This window comes from Chiloscyllium plagiosum, unplaced genomic scaffold (assembly GCF_037043375.1).
Source record: "Chiloscyllium plagiosum isolate Xiang-an unplaced genomic scaffold, Cpla_swu_hap1 HiC_scaffold_13, whole genome shotgun sequence".
Taxonomy (NCBI): Eukaryota; Metazoa; Chordata; class Chondrichthyes; order Orectolobiformes; family Hemiscylliidae; genus Chiloscyllium; species Chiloscyllium plagiosum.
The window spans coordinates 5,702,111-5,727,457 of record NW_028270151.1 but is presented as its reverse complement, the minus strand read 5'-3'; the positions used below and the strand labels follow the sequence as shown (position 1 = coordinate 5,727,457).

The 25,347-nt window shown below is 45.1% G+C and overlaps 2 protein-coding genes and 1 long non-coding RNA gene across 3 annotated transcripts in view; 1 reads left to right on the top strand and 2 right to left on the bottom strand.

The window, feature by feature from the left end:
* Window positions 1-7,808: 7,808 nt before the first annotated feature.
* On the bottom strand, window positions 7,809-11,199 carry LOC148148230 (uncharacterized). Its single transcript, XR_015759099.1, has 3 exons — window positions 11,074-11,199; window positions 10,476-10,517; window positions 7,809-9,975 (listed from the first exon to the last, which is right to left on the bottom strand). It is a non-coding gene; the product is annotated as an uncharacterized LOC148148230 (long non-coding RNA).
* LOC148148229 (uncharacterized) lies at window positions 10,294-12,659 on the top strand. The gene is made up of 2 exons (XM_087993299.1): window positions 10,294-11,847; window positions 12,261-12,659. Exons 1-2 carry the CDS (start codon window positions 10,438-10,440, stop codon window positions 12,657-12,659), a joined length of 1,809 nt encoding a protein of 602 aa, XP_087849425.1. The 5' UTR covers window positions 10,294-10,437.
* Window positions 12,660-13,182: 523 nt separating this feature from the next.
* Window positions 13,183-25,347, bottom strand: part of dner (delta/notch-like EGF repeat containing) — a 318,647-nt gene continuing 306,482 nt past the window's right edge. The window contains exons 11-13 of the mRNA XM_087993300.1: window positions 18,639-18,770; window positions 16,961-17,207; window positions 13,183-13,321 (exon numbers count right to left, since the gene is read on the bottom strand). Of these exons, the coding sequence (XP_087849426.1) occupies window positions 13,210-13,321; window positions 16,961-17,207; window positions 18,639-18,770 (491 nt within the window). The 3' untranslated portion in view covers window positions 13,183-13,209. The remainder of the gene's footprint in view (window positions 13,322-16,960; window positions 17,208-18,638; window positions 18,771-25,347) is intronic.

The following is a 25,347-nucleotide window of genomic DNA, read 5'->3' as shown; positions in this document are numbered from 1 at the left end:
CTGACAGCCTATGGTCCCAATTTATGCTCCTCAGATCCTGTCTTGCAGCATCATAATTACCCTTCCCCCAATTGTAAAACCTACCCTGTTGCACGCACCTATCTCTCTCCATAACCAAGGTGAAAGTCACAGAATTGTGGTCACCATCACCAAAATGCTCACCCACTAACAAGCCCATCACTTGTCCCTAGTTTGTTACCGAGTACCAATTCCAATATGGCCTCCCCTCCGGTCGGACAATCTACATACTGAGTTAGAAAAGCTTCCTGGACACACTGCACAAACACCGCTCCATCCAATCTACTTGATCTAAAGAGCTTCCAATCAATATTTGGGAAGTTGAAATCGCCCATGACTACTACCCTGTGGCTTCTGCACCTTTCCAAAATCTGTTTCCCAATCTGTTTCTCCACATCTCTGCTGCTATTGGGGGGCCTATAGTAAACACCCAACAAGGTGACTGCACCTTTCCTATTTCTGACTTCAGCCCATACTACCTCCAAAGGCAGATCCCCCTCGAACTGCCTTTCTGCAGCCGTTATACCATTTCTAATTAGCAACGCCACCCCCCCTCCTTTTTTACCACCCTCCCTAATCTTACTGAAGGTTGCACTGAGGTACACTGCATTACTCTGGGTTGCACTGCATTACAGTGCATTACACTGGGTTACACTACATCACACTGGGATTACACTGCATTACACTGGGTTATACTGGATTATACTGCACAACACTGTATTACACTGCATTATACTGCACAACACTGGGACTGTGTTATGCTGCATTACACTTGATCACATTGGGTTACGTGCATTATATTGGGCTACACTGGGTTATACTGCATTACACTGGGTTATAGGGCATTACACTGGGTTATAGGGCATTTCACTGGAGAATGAAATCACTTCAGACAGCACATAGGAGTGGATCATTCTATCCCGAGTCTTGTAGTTGGGGGTCAGTGGGAACTTGGAAAAGGTAGAAACATGACGCACACTGTGCCCAGCAGCTGATATTTATCAAATAAATAAATCAAGGCCGATGACATTTGGATTTGAATGATACAGAAGGTGGAGCAGACTCACTGGGCTGAATGGCCTATGTCTGAGGAAAATGATCACCTGATTCGAAACGGTGAATGAATGAGTGGTTCCAATTGCTAACTGGGCAAGGGATAGAGTGGAGAGGGCTATACACACTCTATACAACCTCACACCATTCACGAGGTGATGGCCGAGTGGTATTATAGCTACACTGTTAATCCAGTAACCCAGGAAATGTCCTGGGGCCCTGGGTTCGAATCCTGCTACGGCAGGTGGTGGAATTTGAATTAAATCAAAATCAGGATTTAAGAGTCTAATGATGACCATGAACCCATTGTCAGGAAAAAAAACCCATCTGGTTCACTCATGCCCTTTAGGGAAGGGAAACTGCCAGCTTTACCTGGTCTGGCCTACATATGACTCCTGCCCAAAGCATTGACTCTCCTGCTCCTCGGATGCTGCCTGGCCTCGTCTGCTTTTCCAGCACCACACTCTAGACTCTAATCTGCAGCATCTGCAGTCCTCACTTTTGCCCAGATGTGACTCCAGACCCACTACAATGCCGCTAGCTCTTACCTGTCCCCTGGGCAATTAGGGACAGGCAATAAATGAATAGATAAAAGCGGATTCATGGCAGGGGGGGAGTTCCACTGGGGTCAGTGCAGTACCTGGCAGTATTGTTGGCATTGGCACTGGCTGGGTCCACTGACGGCCTGGAGTAGGGAGAGAGTCAGTGAAGGGGAGATGACATTGAAGAGTGCAGACTTTCATTCCAGCAGTGATAGGGACTCATGCCTGCCGCGGGGCCCATGGTGGGGCATGTATCCAGCAGCAACGTCAAGTTGGACACTTTCTTTACTTCTTCATATTCAATGATTGGTTTATTTTTCTGTGTTTTGGATGGTGCTGGAGAGTGGCAATACTATACAACACTTTTCACTGTATTGTGTAACAAGGTACACGTGACAATAAATACATCAATTCGAATGACAGCGGGTGTGCATAGTTCATTCAAATGACACTGTTGTATTGCTCATGATGCCTCTGGGAAATGTCCTCAATGACTGAGAAAGAAATGTGAATAATACAAGATGAATATCAGTGAATACATTTAAGGATGTGGACACATTGAAATTCCTAGGTTTTTGTAGGAATATGCCAGATGCTCAACACATTTTGGAAAATGAGAGCTCAGGATAATCACTCATTCTGGCTCCACTTCATGACTATGAAACAATAGTCATTGTGGATAACTGAGTTCCATTTGACGTAACATTATTCCCATCTTATTCCTGTCTACGGTTCTAACGAGCTCTAAGTGAACTGTTCAATAAGCTCTGATATTATTTTCGTGATGTTGTGATACTGTGTTCACTGGGAGATGTTGTGATGTTGTGACACTGAGGGCTCACTGGGAGATGTTGTGATGTTGTGACACTGTGTGCTCACTCGGAGATGTTGTGATGTTGTGACACTGTGCTCACTGGGAGATGTTGTGATGTTGTGACACGGTGCTCACTGGGAGATGTTGTGATGTTGTGACACTGTGTTCACTGGGAGATGTTGTGATGTTGTGACACTGTGTTCACTGGGAGATGTTGTGATGTTGTGACTCTGTGCTCACTGGGAGATGTTCTGATGTTGTGACACTGTGCTCACTGGGAGATGTTGTGCTGTTGTGACACTGTGCTCACTGGGAGATGTTGTGATGTTGTGACACTGTGCTCACTGGGAGATGTTGTGATGTTGTGACACTGAGTGTTCACTGGGAGATGTTGTGATGTTGTGACACTGTGTTCACTGGGATATGTTGTGATGTTGTGACACTGTGCTCACTCGGAGATGTTGTGATGTGACACTGTGCTCACTGGGAGATGTTGTGATGTTGTGACACTGTGTGCTCACTGGGAGATGTTGTGATGTTGTGACACTGTGTGCTCACTCGGAGATGTTGTGATGTTGTGACTCTGTGCTCACTCGGAGATGTTGTGATGTTGTGACACTGAGTGTTCACTGGGAGATGTTGTGATGTTGTGACACTGTGCTCACTGGGAGATGTTGTGATGTTGTGACACTGAGTGTTCACTGGGAGATGTTGTGATGTTGTGACACTGTGTTCACTGGGAGATGTTGTGATGTTGTGACTCTGTGCTCACTGGGAGATGTTCTGATGTTGTGACACTGTGCTCACTGGGAGATGTTGTGCTGTTGTGACACTGTGCTCAATGGGAGATGTTGTGCTGTTGTGACACTGTGCTCACTGGGAGATGTTGTGATGTTGTGACACTGTGCTCACTGGGAGATGTGATGTTGTGACACTGAGGGCTCACTGGGAGATGTTGTGATGTTGTGACACTGTGTTCACTGGGAGATGTTCTGATGTTGTGACACTGAGTGTTCACTGGGAGATGTTGTGATATTGTGACACTGTGCTCAATGGGAGATGTTGTGATGTTGTGACACTGAGTGTTCACTGGGAGATGTTGTGATGTTGTGACACTGAGTGTTCACTGGGAGAAGTTGTGATGTTGTGACACTGTGCTCAATGGGAGATGTTCTGATGTTGTGACACTGAGTGTTCACTGGGAGATGTTGTGATGTTGTGACACTGTGTTCACTGGGAGATGTTCTGATGTTGTGACACTGAGTGTTCACTGGGAGAAGTTGTGATGTTGTGACACTGTGCTCAATGGGAGATGTTCTGATGTTGTGACACTGAGTGTTCACTGGGAGATGTTGTGATGTTGTGACACTGAGTGTTCACTGGGAGAAGTTGTGATGTTGTGACACTGTGCTCAATGGGAGATGTTCTGATGTTGTGACACTGAGTGTTCACTGGGAGATGTTGTGATGTTGTGACACTGTGTTCACTGGGAGATGTTCTGATGTTGTGACACTGAGTGTTCACTGGGAGAAGTTGTGATGTTGTGACACTGTGCTCAATGGGAGATGTTCTGATGTTGTGACACTGAGTGTTCACTGGGAGATGTTGTGATGTGACACTGTGCTCACTGGGAGATGTTGTGATGTTGTGACACTGTGTTCACTGGGAGATGTTGTGATGTGACACTGTGCTCAATGGGAGATGTTGTGATGTTGTGACACTGAGTGTTCACTGGGAGATGTTGTGATGTTGTGACACTGTGTTCACTCGGAGATGTTGTGATGTGACACTGTGTGCTCACTCGGAGATGTTGTGATGTTGTGACACTGTGTGCTCACTGGGAGATGTTGTGATGTTGTGACACTGAGTGTTCACTGGGAGATGTTGTGATGTTGTGACACTGTGTGCTCACTCGGAGATGTTGTGATGTTGTGACTCTGAGCTCACTGGGAGATGTTGTGATGTTGTGACACTGAGTGTTCACTGGGAGATGTTGTGATGTTGTGACACTGTGTGCTCACTGGGAGATGTTGTGATGTTGTGACACTGAGTGTTCACTGGGAGATGTTGTGATGTTGTGACACTGTGTGCTCACTCGGAGATGTTGTGATGTTGTGACACTGTGCTCACTGGGAGATGTTGTGATGTTGTGACACTGAGTGTTCACTGGGAGATCTGATGTGACACTGTGTGCTCACTGGGAGAAGTTGTGATGTTGTGACACTGTGCTCACTGGGAGATGTTGTGATGTTGAGACACTGTGTGCTCACTGGGAGAAGTTGTGATGTTGTGACACTGTGCTCACTGGGAGATGTTGTGATGTTGAGACACTGTGCTCAATGGGAGACGTTGTGATGTTGTGACACTGAGTGCTCAATGGGTGATGTTCTGATGTTGTGACTCTGTGCTCACTGGGAGATGTTGTGATGCTGTGACACTGTCTGCTCACTGGGAGATCTGATGTGACACTGTGCTCACTGGAAGATGTTGTGATGTTGTGATACTGTGCTCACTGGGAGATGTTGTGATGTTGTGACACTGTGCTCACTGGGAGATGTTGTGATGTTGTGACACTGTGCTCACTGGGAGATGTTGTGATGTTGTGACTCTGAGGGCTCAGTGGGAGATGTTGTGATGTGACACTGTACTCACTGGGAAGTGATTTCTCTGCCATTATTTAGCTGTCGAGGTGACAAAATTGTTAAAATGGAAGATGCAGATTCAATGCCCCCTTCTTACTGTCTGGCATATTTCAAAATAACAGCATATCAGTCAGCAAAACCTTGCATTTCTCCGGCACTTTTAACATTGCAAAATATTTCAAAGTCCTTCATCGGAGCATTACCAAGAGAATCTGATAACCGGAGACATCGGGAATACTGTCATAAAAGTTACGGCTAGAAATGGGAGCAGGAGGCCCTTTGAGTCTCCTTTACAGTTCAGTTCGGCCCTGGTTGATCTTGGGTTTAACCTCCACTTTCCTGTGCCCTCTTCTCCCTTGATACCTTCAAATGCTAAATTTCTGACAGTGCAAGGCTTTACCATTTCATAGAGTCATAGAGATGTATAGCATGGAAACTCATCCATGCTGACCAGATATCCCAACCTGATCTAGTCCCATTTGCCAGCACTTGGCCAATTTCCCTCTAAACCCTTCCTATTCGTATACCCATCCAGATGCTTTTTAAGTGTTTTAATTGTACCAGCCTCCACCAGTTCCTCTGGCAGCTCATTCCATACACGCACCACCCTCTGCGTGAACAAAATTGCCCCTTAGGTCCCTTTTATATCTTTCCCCTCTCACCCTAAACCTATGCCCTCTAGTTCTGGACTCCCCAACCCCAGGGAAAAGACTTTGCCGACTTACCCTATCCATGCCCCTCATAATTTTGTAAACCTCTATAAGGTCACCCCTCAGCCTCCAACGCTCCAGGGAAAACAGCCCCAGCCTGTTCAGCCTCTTGGATATAGGTTTGTTTGCTGAACTGGAAGGTTCATTTCCAGACGTTTCGTTATCTTACTAGGTAACATCTTCAGTGGACCTCATACGAAGCAATGCTGAAAATTCCTGCTTTCTATTTATATGTTTGGGTTTCTTTGTGTTGGTGATGTCATTTCCTGTGGTGATGTTATTTCCTGTGGTGAAGTCACTTCCGGTTCCTTTTCTCAGGGGCTGGTAGATGGGGTCTAACTCAATGTGTTTTCTGATAGAGTTCCGGTTGGAATGCTATGCCTCTAGGAATTCTCATACGTGTCTTTGTTTGGCTTGTCCTTGGATGGATGTGTTGTCCCAGTTGAAGTGGTGTCCATCCTCATCCATATGTGAGGATACTAGTGAGAGTGGGTCATGTTGTTTTGTAGCTAGTTGGTATTCATGTATCCTGGTGGCTAATTTTCTGCCTGTTTGTCTAATGTAGAGTTTGTTACAGATCTTGCACAGTATTTTGTAAATGACTTTAGTTTTGCTCATTGTCTGTTTTGGGTCTTTCAAGTTCATTAGCTGCTGTTTTAGTGTGTTGGTGGGTTTGTGGGCTACCATGATGCCAAGGGGTCTGAGTAGGCTGGCAGACATTTCCGAGATATCTTTGATGTAGGGGAGAGTGGCTAGGGTTTCTGGATGTGTTTTGTCTGCTTGTTTGGGTTTGTTGCTGAGAAATCGGCGGACTGTGTTCATTGGGTACCCATTCTTTTTGAATACACAATATAGGTGATTTTCCTCTGCTCTGCATAGTTCTTCTGTGTTGCAGTGTGTGGTGTCTCGTTGAAATAATGTTCTGGTGCAGCTTTGTTTGTGGGTGTTGGGATGATTGCTTCTGCAGTTCAGTATGTGGTCTGTATGTGTTGTTTTCCTGTAGATGCTGGTTTGAAGTTCCCCATTGGCTGTTCGCTCGACTGTGACATCTAGGAATGGCACTTTGTTGTTGTTTTCCTCCTCTTTAGTGAATTTTATGCCAGTAAGGGTATTATTGATGGTCTGGAAGGTTTCCTCTAACTTGTTTCGTTTAGTGAAAACAAAGGTGTCATCCACATAGCGGACCCAGAGTTTGGGTTGGATGGTTGGCAGAGCTGTTTGCTCAAGTCTCTGCATTACTGCCTCTGCTAAGAACCGTGATATCGGAGATCCCATGGGTGTTCCGTTGGTGAGGGTGAAGGTGAGGTATCAGAGGGAAGATGGCGGAGTGGAGAAGGACACTGACCTCCTTCCTACAGCACCGGGCATTCCTCCAGGTGGATCTAACTATGGCAGGTAACTACGAGAGGATCAAGTATAATTATTTTAATCACAATCGTTGTAACTATCATAAAGGCTAATCAAAATGGGCTGACTTCCAGAAATAAAACTGTAAAAGGTAATATTAATGATGGAAGTTCATGGAATCATAGAATCCCCACAGTGCAGACAGAAGCTACTCAGTCCACTGAGTCCACACTGACCCTCCAAAGAGCATCCCACCTAGATCCACTCCCCAGACTCTATCCCTGCAACCCTACATTTCCCATGGCTACTCCACCCAGCTTGCACATCACTGGGCACTATGGGACAATATGGCATGGCCAATCTACCCCAACCTGCACATCTTTGGACTGTGGGAAGAAACTGGACCACCCAGAGGAAACCCACGCAGACACGGGGAGAATGTGCAAGCTCCACACAGACTGTGTTTCCCAGAGTGGGGTCGCATTCACTGGGATCATGGAGAATGAGGTCCACATGCTCCAGAGTTTCTGTCTGTGAGCATTGGTGAAAGTAGAATCTGTGAGTGTAACTGTTCAGTGCATGCCCTCAGCTGAATAAGGTTTGGAGATGGGAGCGTGCAAGATTTATCATTCAATCCAATTAATTAAAAATACAATGAACTGAGACCATAAAAATCTTTGCGTTGCTAATACGATTGTTACTTTGTTTAAGCGTTTTATTGTTTCATTAAACATACAGTTTCAATACATGTGTGTAATGCAGCAAATCAAATGTCTAGTTCCATCACAAACAGGCCCTGCTGGTATATGGGCACTTTGATATTCAAGACACAGTTTACGGTTCAATACATTAATGAGGAACCTACTTGCACAAAAATAATACCAGTTACAGAAGAGCAAAAAAGACAAAATAACACATAGGTATTACAAGATCATATTCCAAGCAGGGAAAACTGAAGCGAATGCTAAAATGTTCAACTTGCACATGACAGGGTATTTTTGCCTGAAGGGTACAATGTCACTTCTAAAATGTCATTGCAGCTTGATTAGGAATGCGTAACTGTATCACATTTTATAGACATTTTATCTTCAAGTTTCATTACAATATGCATTACTAAAAACTAGCTATGTAAAGAGCGAGTCTCTCAACAGTCTTGTCAGTGTTTTTTTAAAAAATTAGTCATAAGAGATTTCCATTAACATTAAAGAGGTAAATTATTCTGATGACAATTTACCTGGTTGGTAATGCAAGAGCAAAATGTGGAAATTAGATATCAGGTTATTGAAATGCTTTGTGCTCTGTGACTTTTTAAAACTTTCTGATTCATAGGATTAAATCAAATTTATGAAAACAATGTGTGTACCACACCACAAAGGTTTATTTTGGAAACAAATTTGTCTTCCCCGGCAGGGAGAGGGAAAAGCTTCTGCAGCATGTTCGTTTATGGTTTTCTTGGTCTCCCCAGCAACACAATAATGACCATTTAGAAAAAAAACGAAAGAACTGTGGATGCTGTAAATCAGGAACAAAACAGAAATTGTTGGAAAAGCTCAGCAGATCTGGCAGCATCCGTGGAGAGAAATCTGAGTTAACGTTTCCGATCGAGTGACCCTTGCGCTCTGATTTCTCTGCACAGATGCTGCCAGACCTGCTGAGCTTTTCCAACAATTTCTGTTTTTGTTACTGGCCATTTATAGATTCATTTCTCTTATTCCAGTCTGTTATATGCTGCACTTTGGACCAATGTTCTTGTTCAACCACTAGATCTTGTTTTATGTGCAGGGCAAGTCGATGGGAAGACACGCTGAGGTTAATAGATACTTTCCTAGTCAACCTGTTCAGTGAAACACTGCTGGAGCAGGTGGGACTTTAATCCAGGCCTCCTGATTCAGAGACAGGACATTACCACAAGAGCTCCAAAGTTTTGCCACTGGATAGGAGCTGATTTAGTACCAATTGTGCTTTACCCACTAAGTCAGGTTACTGACATTCCACTTGTGTATCATACTCTTCAGCTCCTTCAATATTATCTGTGTCACTAACTTGCATCTGAAATGCCTCCTTTAATAATGTACTGTTTGGAAGATTTGATTGAAAATTTTCACAGAAATTATACATTTAATGGTAACGATTATTCACAACTGATTTTTCAAAAAAAGGTACTAATGATGAGGCTCCCTCTTTAAGGTAAGTTCACCAAAACATACCATAGCCTGTAGAAATTCATTTTCTATTTAAGTATTGAGCAAGATACAATTGAGTTGATTTTGATCATTGCGTTTTGGCATCGGGTCTCCTTTTAACAAATAGTTTCAAAGAATCGATCTGAATTTTAAGTATCCTTTGTTTCATTGTTTCCTTTTCAAGAATAACTTTGGAGAAAATGTTGAGTTATGTGGGAGGGAGTGGGTAAGTTAAAGGCATTGTGGCCATCTGGGACCTGGTGGAATGGGATAAAGAACATTTACCCAATATTTTACATTCAATGTGAATCTCCCCACACAACCACACACACACACAGACACATACTCTCACACATACACTCTCTCTCTCACACACACACACATACTCTCACACATACACTCTCTCTCTCACACACACACACAGACACATACTCTCACATATACACTCTCTCTCTCACACACACACACATACTCTCACACATACACTCTCTCTCTCACACACACACACACAGACACATACTCTCACACACACACACAAACACATACTCTCACACATACACTCTCTCTCTCACACACACACAGACACATACTCTCACACATACACTCTCTCTCACACACAGGCACATACTCTCACACATACACTCTCTCTCACACACACACACACACCTTCTCTCTCACATGCACACATATTCACACACACACACACCTTCTCTCTCACATGCACACAGACACATACACACACACACATACAGACACATACTCTCACACACACACACACACACTCTTTCTCTCACACATAGGCACATACTCTCACACATACACTCTCTCACACACACACACACCTTCTCTCTCACATACACACAGACACATACACACACACACACACACACACACACACCTTCTCTCTCACATACACACAGACACATACACACACACACACACACACACAGTCTCTCACACACATACACACACATCCTCTCATACACACACACAAACACAGACACTCACACATACAGACACATACTCTCACACACACTCTTTCTCTCACACACAGGCACATACTCTTACACATACACTCTCTCTCACATTCCCACATATTCACACACACACACACACCTTCTCTCTCACATGCACACAGACACATACACACACACACATACAGACACATACTCTCACACATACACTCTCTCTCTCACACACACACACACCTTCTCTCTCACACGCACACAGACACACACACACAGTCTCTCACACACATACACACACATCCTCTCATACACACACACAAACACAGACACTCACACATACAGCCAAATACTCTCACACACACTCTTTCTCTCACACACAGGCACATACTCTCACACATACACTCTCTCTCACACACACACCTTCTCTCTCACATGCACACAGACACATACACACACACACAGTCTCTCACACACATACACACACACCCTCTCATATACACACACAAACACAGACACTCACACATACAGACACATACTCTCACACACACTCTTTCTCTCACACACAGACACATACTCTCACACATACACTCTCTCTCACACATACACAAACACCTTCTCTCACACACATACAGACACATACACACACACAGTCTCTCACACACATACACACACATCCTCTCATACACACACACACAAACACAGACACACACATACAGACACATACTCTCACACACACTCTTTCTCTCACACACAGGCACATACTCTCACACATACACTCTCTCTCTCACACACACACCTTCTCTCTCACACACATACAGACACACACACACACACACACACACAAACACAGACACACACACATACAGACACATATTCACACACATACTCTTTCTCTCACATAGACACATACTCTCACACATACACTCTCTCTCACACATACACACACACCTCTCTCACACACATACAGACACATACACACACACAGTCTCTCACACACATACACACACATCCTCTCATACACACACATCCTCTCATACACACACACAAACACAGACACACACATTCAGACACATATTCATACACACACTTTTTCTCTCACACACAGACACACCTTCTCTCTCACACACATAGACACATACACACACACAGTCTCTCACACACATACACACACATCCTCTCATACACACACACAAACACAGGCACTCACACATACAGACACATACTCACACACACACTCTTCCTCTCACACACAGACACATACTCTCACACATACACTCTCTCACACACACACACACCTTCTCTCTCACACACAGACACACACACAGTCTCTCACACACAGACACATACTCACGCATACACTCTCTCTCTCACACACACACACACCTTCTCTCTCACACACATACAGACACATACACACACACACATACACACACATCCTCTCATACACACATACAAACACAGACACTCACACATACAGACACATATTCACACACACACTCTTTCTCTCACACACAGACACATACTCTCACACATACACTCTCTCTCACACACATACAGACACATACACACACAGTCTCTCACACACATACACACACAAACACAGACACTCACACATACAGACACATATTCACACACACACTCTTTCTCTCACACACAGACACATACTCTCACGCATACACTCTCTCTCACACACATACAGACACATACACACACAGTCCCTCACACACAAACACAGACACTCACACATACGGACACATACTCACATATACACTCTTTCTCTCTCACACACACACACACCTGTCTCCCACACATACAGAGACACACACACACACACAGTCTCTCTCATACATACACACACATCCTCTCAAACACACACACACAAACACAGACACTCACACATACAGACACATATTCACACACACACACACTCTTTCTCTCACACATAGACACATACTCTCACACACATACAGACACATACACACATACACACACACAGTCTCTCACGCACATACACACACATCCTCTCATACTCTCACACATACACTCTCTCTCACACACATACAGACACATACACACATACACACACACAGTCTCTCACACACATACACACACATCCTGTCATACACACACACAAACACAGACACTCACACACATACAGGCACATACTCACACAGACACTCTCTCACACACGCGCACACACACAGAGACACACACCATACACTCTCTCACATACATTTACACACACATCTGCACACATACACACACAGACATGCACAAACACACAGAGTCTCTCACACACACACGCGCACACACACACAAACAGTTCAAAAATTGCAACACACTTCTTTTCCACTTGGCTTTTCTTTTAGCTATTCCAAATGAGACCATCATCTTTGTACCAAAGTATGACCAGCTCTGGTATGTTTTTGGACAATTTGAACCATTTCAGTGTTCTCGCAGAACAGAAATAAATCCCAGTAGTTTGGGCAGAATTTGTGCTCAGGAACTGGAAGTGAAAGGACAGAGTTGCAAATTTCTGAATAAAATGAATTAAAGAAACGAATGATCAAGAACAAATCTCAATTCCTCCAGGCTACGGTGAAGTTAATTTCACACAGACAGGAAAACATAAATATACCAACATCCAGATTCTATAACTTACAGTTTATGCAAATTCTTCACAACAAAAGAGAAATATTTTTAAGGTCAATAGCAACATTGAAAATATATTTCATTAACATAGCAAGTAGTTCAGAAACACAAAACATTTTAATTTGTAGAATTGGTTTTGTATGATTAACTACTGGAAAATGACAATCTAACTCAGAAAGCAAATCTCTCAGATATTTGAGCAACACATTGTCTTAAAAATATTTTGTGTGGGTGTATTTGCCTCTTCACTTCCCTTTCTCACACCGGTAAAAGATGTGCTTTACAAATCCTTTGTTTTAATGAGAGTGACCAGTGGTTTATCGTCAGGGCTGTAATCTTCGTAGGTAACTGGAGTTGCATCATACATTGCTGGCCTGCTCTTTTTGCCAAACCTAAAAATGATTAAAGAAGCCAATCAGTGGCAGACAACATTATAGAACAAAGAACAAAGAAAATTTACAGCCCAGGAACAGGCCCTTCGGCCCTCCAAGCCTGAGCCAATCCAAATCTACGTCTAAACCTGCCGCCCAATTCCTAAGCATCTGGATCCCTCTGCTCCCCACCTACTCATGCATCTGTCCAGACGCATCTTAAATGAATCTACCATGCCTGCCTCTACCACCTCTGCTGGCAACGTGTTCCAGACACCCACCACCCTCTGTGTGAAGTACTTTTAGATTAGATTAGATTACTTACAGTGTGGAAACAGGCCCTTCGGCCCAACAAGTCCACACCGACCCGCCGAAGCGTAACCCACCCATACCCCTACATTTACCCCTTTACCTAACACTACGGGCAATTTAGCATGGCCAATTCACCTGACCTGTACATTTTTGGACTGTGGGAGGAAACCGGAGCCCCCGGAGAAAACCCACGCAGACACAGGGAGAATGTGCAAACTCCACACAGTCAGTCGCCTGAGACGGGAATTGAACCCGGGTCTCTGGCGCTGCGAGGCAGCAGTGCTAACCACTGTGCCACCGTGCCGCCCACTACTTGCCGTGTGTATCCCCCTTAAACTTTCCACCTCTCACCTTGAACCCGTGACTTCTCATTATTGAATCCTTCACCCTGGGAAAAAGCTTGTCTCTATCCACCCTGTCTATACCCTTCATGATTTTGTAAACCTCAATCAGGTCCCCCCTCAATCTCCTTTTTTCTAATGAAAACAAACCTAACCTACTCAACCTCTCTTCATAGCGAGCACCTTCCATACCAGGCAACATCCTCGTAAACCTTCTCTGCACCCTCTCCAAAGCGTCCACATCCTTTTGGTAATGTGGGGACCAGAACTGTACAAGGTATTCTAAATGCGGCCGAACCAATGTCTTGTACAATTTTAACATGACTTGCCAGCTCTTATACTCAATACCCCGTCCGATGAAGGCAAGCTTACTATATGCCTTCTTGACCACTCTATCCACGTGTGCAGCAACCTTCAGGGTACAATGGACCTGCACTCCCAGATCTCTCTGCCCACCAACGTTTCCCAAGGCTCTTCCATTCATTGTATAATTTGCTCTAGAATTAGACACACCCTGTAAGGAGGACAAATGAGAAAGGCAATCTGTGCTTTTACAACAGATCAGGATAAACCGGTTCTGAGGAAGGGTCACTCAACCCAAAACATTAACTCTGATTTCTCTCCACAGATGGTGCCAGACCTGCTGAGCTTTTCCATCTATTTCTGTTTTTGCAACATCCTGGTGAATCTCCTTTGCACCCCCCTCCAGTGCAGTCACATCCTTACTATAGTGTGGGGACCAGAAACTCACACAGTACTCCAGACTCACCACAGTCCTGTACTGCTCCAACATCACCTCCCTGCTCTTATAGTCAATGCCTTGACTGACAAAGACAAGCATGCCTTATGCCTTCTTAACAACCCTATTACCCTGTCCTGTCACCTTCAGGGATCTGTGGACAAGCCCCCACAACATCCCTGTGTTTCTCTGAGCTTCCCAGTGTCCTGCTATTCATTGAGCACTCCCTTGTTTTGTGATCACCTAACAATTTTCAGGGGTATACTCCATCAGTCACTGATCTGCCCAATCTGTCTAAATCCTCCTGTATCCCAATACCTGCTTGTTCATTGTCAAGCACCCAGCCAGTCTCTGTGTCATCCACAAAATTACTTATCATCCTCCCATATTTTCATCTATAATCGTCTCGATAAGGTATTCCAACCAGACCATGGGGCTCTCTCTCATCAGGCAAGCAGACAGTCCGACATGACTGCTGGGGGTTTAACCCCGAAGGTCACCTTACCTCAGGGGAGGGACAAGGCTGAGAAGAAGAGTCTTTCATGGTAACCTCAGTCTGAGTGGAAATGGAACCCACGCTGTTGGCATCACTCTGCATTGTAAACCAGCCGTCTAGCCAACTGAGCTAACTGACCCCTATCATCCGTTTATATCTATTGTGAACAATAAGGGAGCCAACAATGATCCCTGTGCTACATCACTGCACACTGGGCTCCAGTCACACAATCAGCCTCCTACCACCACCTTTTGTCTCCTGACACTAAACCAATTTTGGATCCATCTTCTCAACTACCCAGTATCCCATAGACCATAGAACATAGCATAGTACAGGCCCTTCAGCCCTCAATGTTGTCCTACTCTAAGGTCAGACTAACCTGCATACCCGTCATTGCATTATCATCCAAATGCCTATCCAAGAGTCGTTTAAATGTCCCTAATGTATCTACTACCACCACTGGCAGTGTATTCCACACACCCACCACTCTCTGTGTAAAGAACCTACCTCTGACATCTCCCCTAAACCCAATCACCATAAAATTATGCCCCCTCGTGATAGACATTTCTGCCCTGGGAAAAAGTCTCTGACTATTCACTCTATCTAAGCCTCTCAGCATCTTGTACACCTCTATAAAGTCACCTCTCATCCTCTTTCACTCCAATGGGAAAAGCCCTAGCTCCCTCAACCTTTCTCCATAAGACATGCCCCCCAGTCCGGGCAGCATCCTGGTAAATCTCCTCTGTACCCTCCCGAAAGCCTCCACATCCTTCCCACAATGAGGTGACCTGAACTGAACACAATCCTGTGTGCTTTTACCTTCTGTCCATGAGGGACCTTGACAAGGCATTGCTGAAATCCATAGAAACTACATTAACTGTCTTACAAGGGATGCAGTGTCGCTGGGCTGGCTACACCTGACGTTCAGGTGCATGCTTTCAGGGTAAAGGATTTAATCCCACCTCGGCAGCTGGTGGAGTTTATATCCCATCCCGGATTGTAAAAGCACCCATTCGGCTCACTACCGTGCTTTAGGAACGGAAGTCTGCCATCCTTACCCTGTCTGATCTCCCCGTGACTCCAGACACAAACCGATGTGGTTAAGTCTGAACTGCCCTCTGGAGTGGCCTGACAGTGACCTCTCATGAAAGAATGAATCACAGAGTTTTCATTCAGAGCTGGGATTGGATGGCAGGGCTGGTGTGTTTGGAATGGAGGAGGCTGCTTGGGAGATAGAGTCGAGGTGTATGAGGTAAGGATAGGAAGGGACTATTTTCCCTGAAAATGGAGAGTCCGATAACCACGGGGTGTGAGTTCAAAAGAGCCAGTAGAAGGCTGGAAGGGGATGTTGTGGAACAATTTCTTTTTAAAATCCAGATGATGCTGGGTGTGTGGACCCACTGATGGAGAGAGTTCCAGCAGCAGGAACTCTCAATGCATTTGGACCATTCTCTTCCCATCAGAATGGACCGGAGGGACCAATTGCTTTCTGTCTTCATTCACAGGATAAGAGTGTCACTGGCTAGACCATCCCTAATTGTTTGGGGAGACCAGTAATGAGACATTGTTGTGGGTTTGGAGTCACGTGTAATCCACGCCAGGTAAGGACAGCAGTTTCCTTCCTTAAAGGATACTTGTAAAGCAGGAGATTTCCCAATAACTGGGCAATGGCTTCTTCATTGTAAAAGTTCTGTTTTCTGTTTCCTATCTGTCCTTGCCCTGGATATTATCTAGCAGGTGAACATGGTGCTGACTAACACTCCAGCCCTTACCTGGCATGCCGAATGGAAGCGATGGCCGTGCTGAACTCACTGTCAATGCTCCGACAGTTGTAGAATTCCTCATAAGATGGTCTGGAGGAGCCCTGGTACTCAATGCGGCTAATCCGACAGATCCCCACAATCAAAATGATCAGCATCAGAACAAAGGCCACACAGAGCGCACCGATGATAATGTACAGGGAGTGACGAGGCATGTTATTCAGACTCTCTGCCATCCGATCAGACTTCCATTCCAGATCTACACAAAAAAATTGTACATCATTCTAACTAAAGATATAGTCATCCAGTCTATTCTTGGTCAGCAATTTTGACATCAAACCTTCGATTCACCCCATGAATTGAATCTGCTAATCTATGTAACACAGCAAAATGAAATAGATTTTTCAAATTTAGTTGAGTGTGAATTAAGAGAATATCATGAGGTTTATAGAGTCATAAGCAAGTTTCCCAAAGTAAGCTAGTTCCACTTGTGTTATTTGGCCCATATCCCTCTAAACCTTTCGTATTCATTTACCTGTCCAAATGTCTTGTAAATGTTGTAACTGTACCTGCATCCATCACTTCCTCTGGCAGTTCATTCCACATACGGACCACTCTCTGTGTGGAAAAGTAGCCCCTCAGGTCCTTTTTAAATCTTTCTCCTCTCACCTTAAAAACACGCCCCTAGGTTTGAACTCACCCACCCCTTGGGAAAAAGACATTTGCTGTTCACCTTATCTATGCCCCTCATGATTTTATAAACCTCTATAAAGTCACCCCTCAACCTCCTATGCTCCAGTGAAAAAACTAATAGCCTATTTTTATAACTCAAACCTTCCAGTCTTGGAAACATCCTGGTAAGTCTTTTCTGAACCCTCTCCAATTTAATGACATTCCTCTTATAGCAGTACACAATACTCCAGAAGTGGTCTCAACAATATTTTGTACAGCCTCAACATGACGTCCCAGCTCCTATACTCAATGGTCTGAGCAATGAAGATAAGTGTGCCAAATGCCTTCTTAACCACCCTGTCTACCTGTGATGCATATTTCAAAGTGCTATGAAGTTAAACCCCTAGGTCTCTCTGTTCTCCAACATTACCCAGGGCCCTGCCATTAACCGTATAAATCCTGCCCTTGTTTGTTTTCCCAAAATGCAACCTCGCATTTATCCAAATTAAACTCCATCTCCCGCTCTTAAGCCCATTGGCCCAATTGATCAAGATCTCTTTTGTGCTTTTCATTGACAGTTTCATATTGACACTGGTTAAATCTCTTATTGCATTGAGAAGAAGTTCAATATGGCTTGTAGTTTGTGGTTCCCTGGGGGAATATCATGGGAGGACAGATCTCTCCAAGGAGATGGAGGGTGGGGGGGGGGAACAGGTGCAAGAAAATCAGAATTATTGATTTACACAAATAATTATTTCTGGAACTGACAATCGTTTCCAATGAAAAAAAAAAGCAATATTCAAACAGGAGGTGTACACGTTCCTTGCGGATGTTACAATCAATCTAAGAATGAAGCTGTACTCTCGTGCTCAGAGTCTGTGGGATGTTGTGCATTAACTAATTGATCTCGAGCGTATTGAGAGACCTTTGGGATGAATGAACCCTCGGATGAAAGAGAGTTCCTCCATCGCAGTTTCTGAGAAGGATTAAAGATTGGAAAGAAAACTGACACACTTACAAACATCACAGTGGATGCCCACCCAGCCCTGGGGGCAATGGCAGGTATATCCATTTGCTTCATTCATGCAAGTACCTCCATGATGACAGGGATCACTGTCACACTCATTTATATCTGCTTCACATCTTTCACCTGCACAAACAGAAATAATAACGGCTGTGGTCAAATGTACAGACATAGATTCATCGAGATCTACAGCACAAAAACAGGCCCTTCATCCCATCCTGTCCATCCTAGTTAAAAACAACCACCTCCCTCGTCTAATCCCATTTCCCAGCACTGGGCCCATTGCCTTGTACCGAAGAGTGAGGCGCTGGAAAAGCACAGCTGGTCAGGCAGCATCCGAGAAGCAGAAGAATCGACATTTTGAGCATAAGCCCTTCATCAGGAAGGTATGCCTTGATGTTGCAAGTGGCTCATCGAAATCTTTCCTCAATGTTCTGCCTGTCCCACCCCCGTAGGCAGCGAGTTCCAGATTCCCACCTCCCTCTGGGGGAAGATGTTTTTCCTCACCTCCCCCTCTAAAGGTCCTGCCCCTTACATAAAGTCAGAAGTCACACAACACCAACAGGTTTATTTGGAATCACAACGTTTCGGAGCGCTGCCCCTTCATCAGGTGAAGTCTTGATAACTTGACAAAGCAGCAGTGCTCCGAAAGGTTATGATTCCAAATGAACCTATTGGACTATTATCTGGTGTCATGTGACTTCTGACTTAGTCCACCACAGTCCAACACTGGCACGTCCACAGCATCCTTACCTTAAATCTATACCCCTGGTCATTAATTCCTCCAGCAAGGTGCCTTTGTATATATGCCCCTCATAATGATGTAGATCACAATTAATTCTCCTCTGGTTCACCTCTGCTCTGAAAGTCAGAAATCCCCTCTCCACCCAATGCCAGGTACTAGACAATCCTACATGGTGTGGCTGGGGCGATACTTTTCAACGGAGTTTCCATGGTGATCGGGAAGAAGGTCATTTTTTAACCTTTGTGTGGTTACCGCGTGGAAGAGAATTTCAGTCCCATGGTAGCACCTGCAAGGTTTTATATTCATTGTTCTCAAACGTTTCGGGGTGAGCAAGGAGATTCCTGCTGATGGTGGGATGGTCAATCAGAAGTAAAATGAAAATGGCCATCTCAGCTACTGGTAGCTGGGTAACAGTTAGAGGTGGGAAGGGGAAGAAGCAGGCAGTGCAGGGATCCCCTGTGGTCGTTCCCCTCAACAATAAGTATACCGCTTTGGATACTGTTGGGGGGGAACGGCCTAGCAGGGGTAAGCTGCAGTGACCGGGTCTCTGGCACAAGGTCCGGCTCTGAGGCCCAGAAGGGAAAGGGGGAGAGGTGGAGAGCGCTAGTTATAGGAGACTCTATAGTTAGAGGGACAGACAGATGAGACTCTCGGATGGTTTGTTGCCTCCCGGGTGCCAGGGTCCGAGACGTCTCAGACCGTGTCTTCAGAATCCTTAAGGGGGAGGGTGTGCAGCCAGAAGTCGTGGTGCACATTGGCACCAATGACATAGGTAGGAAGAGGGGTGGGGAGGTCATTCAGGAGCTCAGAGAGATAGGCTGGAAGCTAAAAGCTAGGACGGACAGTTGCCATCTCTGGGTTGTTGCCGGTGCCATGTGACAGTGAGGCAAGGAATAGGGAGAGAGTGCAGTTGAACACGTGGCTGCAAGGCTGGTGTAGGAGGGAGGGCTTCAGGTATTCTGACAATTGGACTGCATTCTGGGGAAGGTGGGACCTGTACAAGCAGGACGGGTTGCACCTGAACCAGAAGGGCACCAATATCCTGGGGGGTAGGTTTGCTAGCTATCTTCGGGGGGGTTTAAACTAATTTGCCAGGGGGATGGGATCTGGACTTGTAGTCCAGCAAGTAGGTTAGCTGTTTGTCAGGATGTCCAAGAATGTAGGGAGGCTGTGGAGAAGGTACCACTGACAGGGAATACTTGCGGACACAGAGATGGGCTCAAGTGTGTATACTTCAACGCAAGGTGTATCAGAAATAAGGTCGGTGAATTTAAAGCGTGGATCGGTACTTGGGACTACGATGTTGTGGCCATCACGGAAGCGTGGATAGAAGAGGGACAGGAATGGTTGTTGGAGGTTCCTGGTTACAGATGTTTCAGTAAGATTAGGGAGGGTGGTAAAAAATGAGGGGGGGTGGCGTTGCTAATTAGAAATGGTATAACGGCTGCAGAAAGGCAGTTTGAGGGGGATCTGCCTCTGGAGGTAGTATGGGCTGAAGTCAGAAATAGGAAAGGAGCAGTCACCTTTGTTGGGTGTTTACTATAGGCCCCCCAATAGCAGCAGAGATGTGGAGAAACAGATTGGGAAACAGATTTTGGAAAGGTGCAGAAGCCACAGGGTAGTAGTCATGGGCGATTTCAACTTCCCAAATATTGATTGAAAGCTCTTTAGATCAAGTAGATTGGATGGGGCAGTGTTTGCGCAGTGTGTCCAGGAAGCTTTTCTAACTCAGTATGTAGATTGTCCGACCAGAGGGGAGGCCATATTGGATTTGGTACTTGGTAACAAACCAGGACAAGTGATGGGCTTGTTAGTGGGTGAGCATTTTGGTGATGGTGACCACAACTCTGTGACTTTCACCTTGGTTATGGAGAGAGATAGGTGCGTGCAACAGGGTAGGTTTTACAATTGGGGGAAGGGTAATTACGATGCTGTAAGACAGGATCTGAGGAGCATAAATTGGGAGCATAGGCTGTCAGGGAAGGATGTCGTTGAAATGGGGAACTTTTTCAAGGAACAGATACGACGTGTCCTTGATATGTATGTACCTGTCAGGCAGGAAAGAGATGGTTGTGTGAGGGAACCTTGGTTGATGAGGGAGGTTGAATGTCTTGTAAGGAGGAAGAAGGAGGCTTACATAAGGTTGAGGAAACAAGGTTCAGACAGAGCGTTAGAGGGATACAGGATAGCCAGGAGGGAGCTGAAGAAAGGGATTGGGGGAGCTCAGAGAGGGCATGAAAAATCTTTGGCGGGTAGGATCAAGGATAACCCCAAGGCCTTTTATGTGTATGTGAGAAACATGAGAATGATGAGAACGAGCGTAGGTTCGATCAAGGACAGTAGTGGGAGACTGTGTATTGAGTCGGAATAGATAGGAGAGGTTTTGAATGAGTACTTTTCTTCAGTATTTACAAATGAGAGGGACCGTATTGTTGAAGAGGAGAGTATGAAACGGACTGGTAAGCTAGAGGAGATACTTGTTAGGAAGGAAGATGTGTTGGGCATTTTGAAAATCTTGAGGATAGACAAGTCCCCCGGACCTGACGGGATATATCCTAGGATTATGTGGGAAGCAAGAGAGGAAATTGCAGAACCGTTGGCAATGATCTTTTCGTCTTCACTGTCAATGGGGGTGGTGCCAGGGGACTGGAGTGTTGCAAATGTTGTGGACCTGTTCAAAAAAGGGAATAGGGATAACCCCGGGAATTACAGGCCAGTTAGTCTTACTTCGGTGGTAGGCAAAGTAATGGAAAGGGTACTGAGGGATAGGATTTATGAGTATCTGGAAAGACACTGCTTGATTAGGGACAGCCAGCACGGATTTGTGAGGGGGGTAGGTCTTGCCTTACAAGTCTTATTGAATTCTTTGAGGAGGTGACCAAGCATGTGGATGAGGGTAGAGCAGTGGATGTAATGTACATGGATTTTAGTAAGGCATTTGATCAGGTTCCCCATAGTAGGCTCATGTGGAAAGTCAGGAGGCATGGGATAGAGGGAAATTTGGCCAGTTGGATAGAAAACTGGCTAACCGGTCGAAGTCAGAGAGTGGTGGTAGATGGTAAATATTCAGCCTGGAGCCCAGTTATAAGTGGAGTCCCGCAGGGATCAGTTCTGGGTCCTCTGCTGTTTGTAATTTTTATTAATGACTTGGAAGAGGGAGTCGAAGGGTGGGTCAGTAAATTTGCAGACGATATGAAGATTGGTGGAGTTGTGGATAGTGAGGAGGGCTGTTGTCGGCTGCAAAGGGACTTAGATATGATGCAGAGTTGGGCTGAGGAGTGGCAGATGGAGTTCAATCCTGTCAAGTGTGAGGTTGTCCCTTTTGGAAGGACAAATAAGAATGCGGAATACAGGGTTAACGATAGGGTTCTTAGTGAGGTGGAGGAGCAGAGGGATCTTGGGGTCTATGTTCATAGATCTTTGAAAGTTGCCACTCAGGTGGATAGAGCTTGTAAGAAGGCCTATGGTGTATTCGCATTCATTAGCAGAGGGATTGAATTCAAGAGTCGTGAGGTGATGTTGCAGCTGTATAGGACCTTGGTTAGGCCACATTTGGAGTACTGCGTGCAGTTCTGGTCGCGTCATTTTAGGAAAGATGTGGAAGCTTTGGAGAGGGTGCAGAGAAGATTTACCAGGATGTTGCCTGGAATGGAGAATAGGTCGTACGAGGATAAGTTGAGAGTGCTAGGCCTTTTCTCATTGGAACGGAGAAGGATGAGGGGTGACTTGGTAGAGGTTTATCAGATGATCAGGGGAATAGATAGAGTAGACAATCAGAAACTTTTTCCCCGGATACAACAGAGTGTTACAAGGGGACATAAATTTAAGGTGAAGGGTGGAAGGTATAGGGGGGAGTCAGGGGTAGGTTCTTTACCCAGAGAGTGGTGGGGGCATGGAATGCGCTGCCTGTGGGAGTGGCAGAGTCAGAATCATTGGTGACCTTTAAGCGGCAATTGGATAGGTACATGGATGGGTGCTTAAGCTAGGACAAATGTTCGGCTCAACATTGTGGGCCGAAGGGCCTGTTCTGTGCTGTATTGTTCTATGTTCTATGTTCTATGGTCAGACTTATGTAACTGATCAGAAACACAATGCTTGTAGGACCTGAGATCGCGAGCTGGGAGCTGATAAAAATGGCACCGCGAGTCTCTCAGCCCCTGAAGGAGGATCTGATATCAGGTGTGATCCTGATCTGAAATCCCTTACACTCTCTCTTCTCCCTTTTTCTGGGATTGCAATGTGTCTAGAAGTGGCTTCCTAATTAGTACGTCCTCCTTAAAACTTATTCTTTTACTGTGAGAGCATAAAGATAATGTGCGGGGCCTGGGGATGAATCAGAAGATTGACACAATGTAATGATGCTCCTTCGGTAACTAACATTTCGGTGATGCTGTGCCCTGGGGACAGGGACGCTGCCTAATCACAACAAATCCAACAAGTTACATCGTGCTGCAAGAAAAGCATTGCTTTCCACATTCTCTTTCATCAAGTGTGTCCATTAAACTCTTCCAAAACACAAAGGGCACAGGTGGAAACTAACTGGGTAAAATTTGACCCAAACAATGTTGTTACTGCATTAATATAATAAAATAAACACAGCAACCTCACCCATATTCTTGCAAAAAAAACTGCCAATTAATTGATTAATCCTAACATATCCCCCACTCCTGTATGTGTCTGGTATCTGATGCCTGGATGAATCTCTAACAGTAACTGCAGTGTACTAAAAACTTAACAAAACAGTTATTGTGCTTTCTCTGTGACGCTATTACACAATATGTTCAGGGGATGTGAACATCAGTGGCTACACTAACATTTTCTGTTCATTACCAATTACTTCTGAAATGGTGCTCATCACTTTCAGATCCTACCAGTGGTTTAGGTCATTGACGTTAGGTTCCAGGTTCACCTCCTGACTCCCCAAAGCATCATCTACAAGGCACAACTCAGGACTATAATGGAATACTCTCCAATGGCTGCAGCTCCATCAATACTCAGGAAGCTCAATACCATCCAGGACAAAGCAGCCTCTACTTGATTGGTCCCACATCACAAGCACCCACTCCCTCCACCACTGATGCTCAATAGCAGCAGTGTGTACTATCGACAAGATGCACTGCAGGAATTCGTATAAGATCCTCAGACAGTGCCTTCTAAACCCACAGCCATCTTCATCTGGAAGGACATGGGTAGGAGATACATGAGAACACCACCCCCTGCAAGTTTCCCTCCAAGCCACTCTCCATCCTGACTTGGAAATATATCGCCGTTCCTTCAATGTCACTGGGTCAAAATCCTGGAAGTCCCTCCGTAAGGGCATTGTGGGTCAACCCACAACAGGTGGACTGCAGCAGTTCAAGAAGGCAGCTCACCCCCACCTTCTCAGGGGGCAACTAGGGACAGGTAATAACTGCTGGGCCCAGCCAGTGATGCCCATATTCTAAAAATGAATCTTGTCTTAACCCAGCCACAGTATAGGAATAGTTAAGGAACTATAATTTATTTCCAAGTCAGGACAGTGTTACATGCAAGGGAACTTGCAATTCAATGAATGCAGGCTATATTGCTGCTCTGGTATCACCCCGGCAACTAATTTAAAGAATATAAATACACTTGTTCTGGAAGAAAGTAAGGACTGCAGATGCTGGAGGTCAACGTTGAAGAGTGTGGTGCTACAAAAACACAGCAGGTCAGGCAGCATCCGAGGAGCAGGAGAGTCGACATTTCGGGCAGGAGCCCTTCATCAGGAAAGCTGACCTGCTGTGCTTTTCCAGCACCACTCTCTTGACACTTGTTCAGGGCCCAGTCAGAAGTAATTGGTGAAAATTGGGCTGCCTTTCACAAGTCACGTTTGGCTATTTTATGTTCAAATTCATTTATCCATCAGTGATTGCTAAAGATTAGATTTAGGTTTTATGTCACCTGTACTCAAGTACAGGAATACAGGAGTGCAGTGAA

Bases quoted from the DNA above. Each gene is read 5' to 3' on its own strand.
- LOC148148229 (XM_087993299.1), top strand. From the start codon at position 10,438: ATGCACACAGACACATACACACACACACATACAGACACATACTCTCAC. The intron at 11,848-12,260 runs CAGTCTCTCACA...CACATACACACA, and splicing joins CATACAGACACATACACACA to TACACACACACAGTCTCTCA.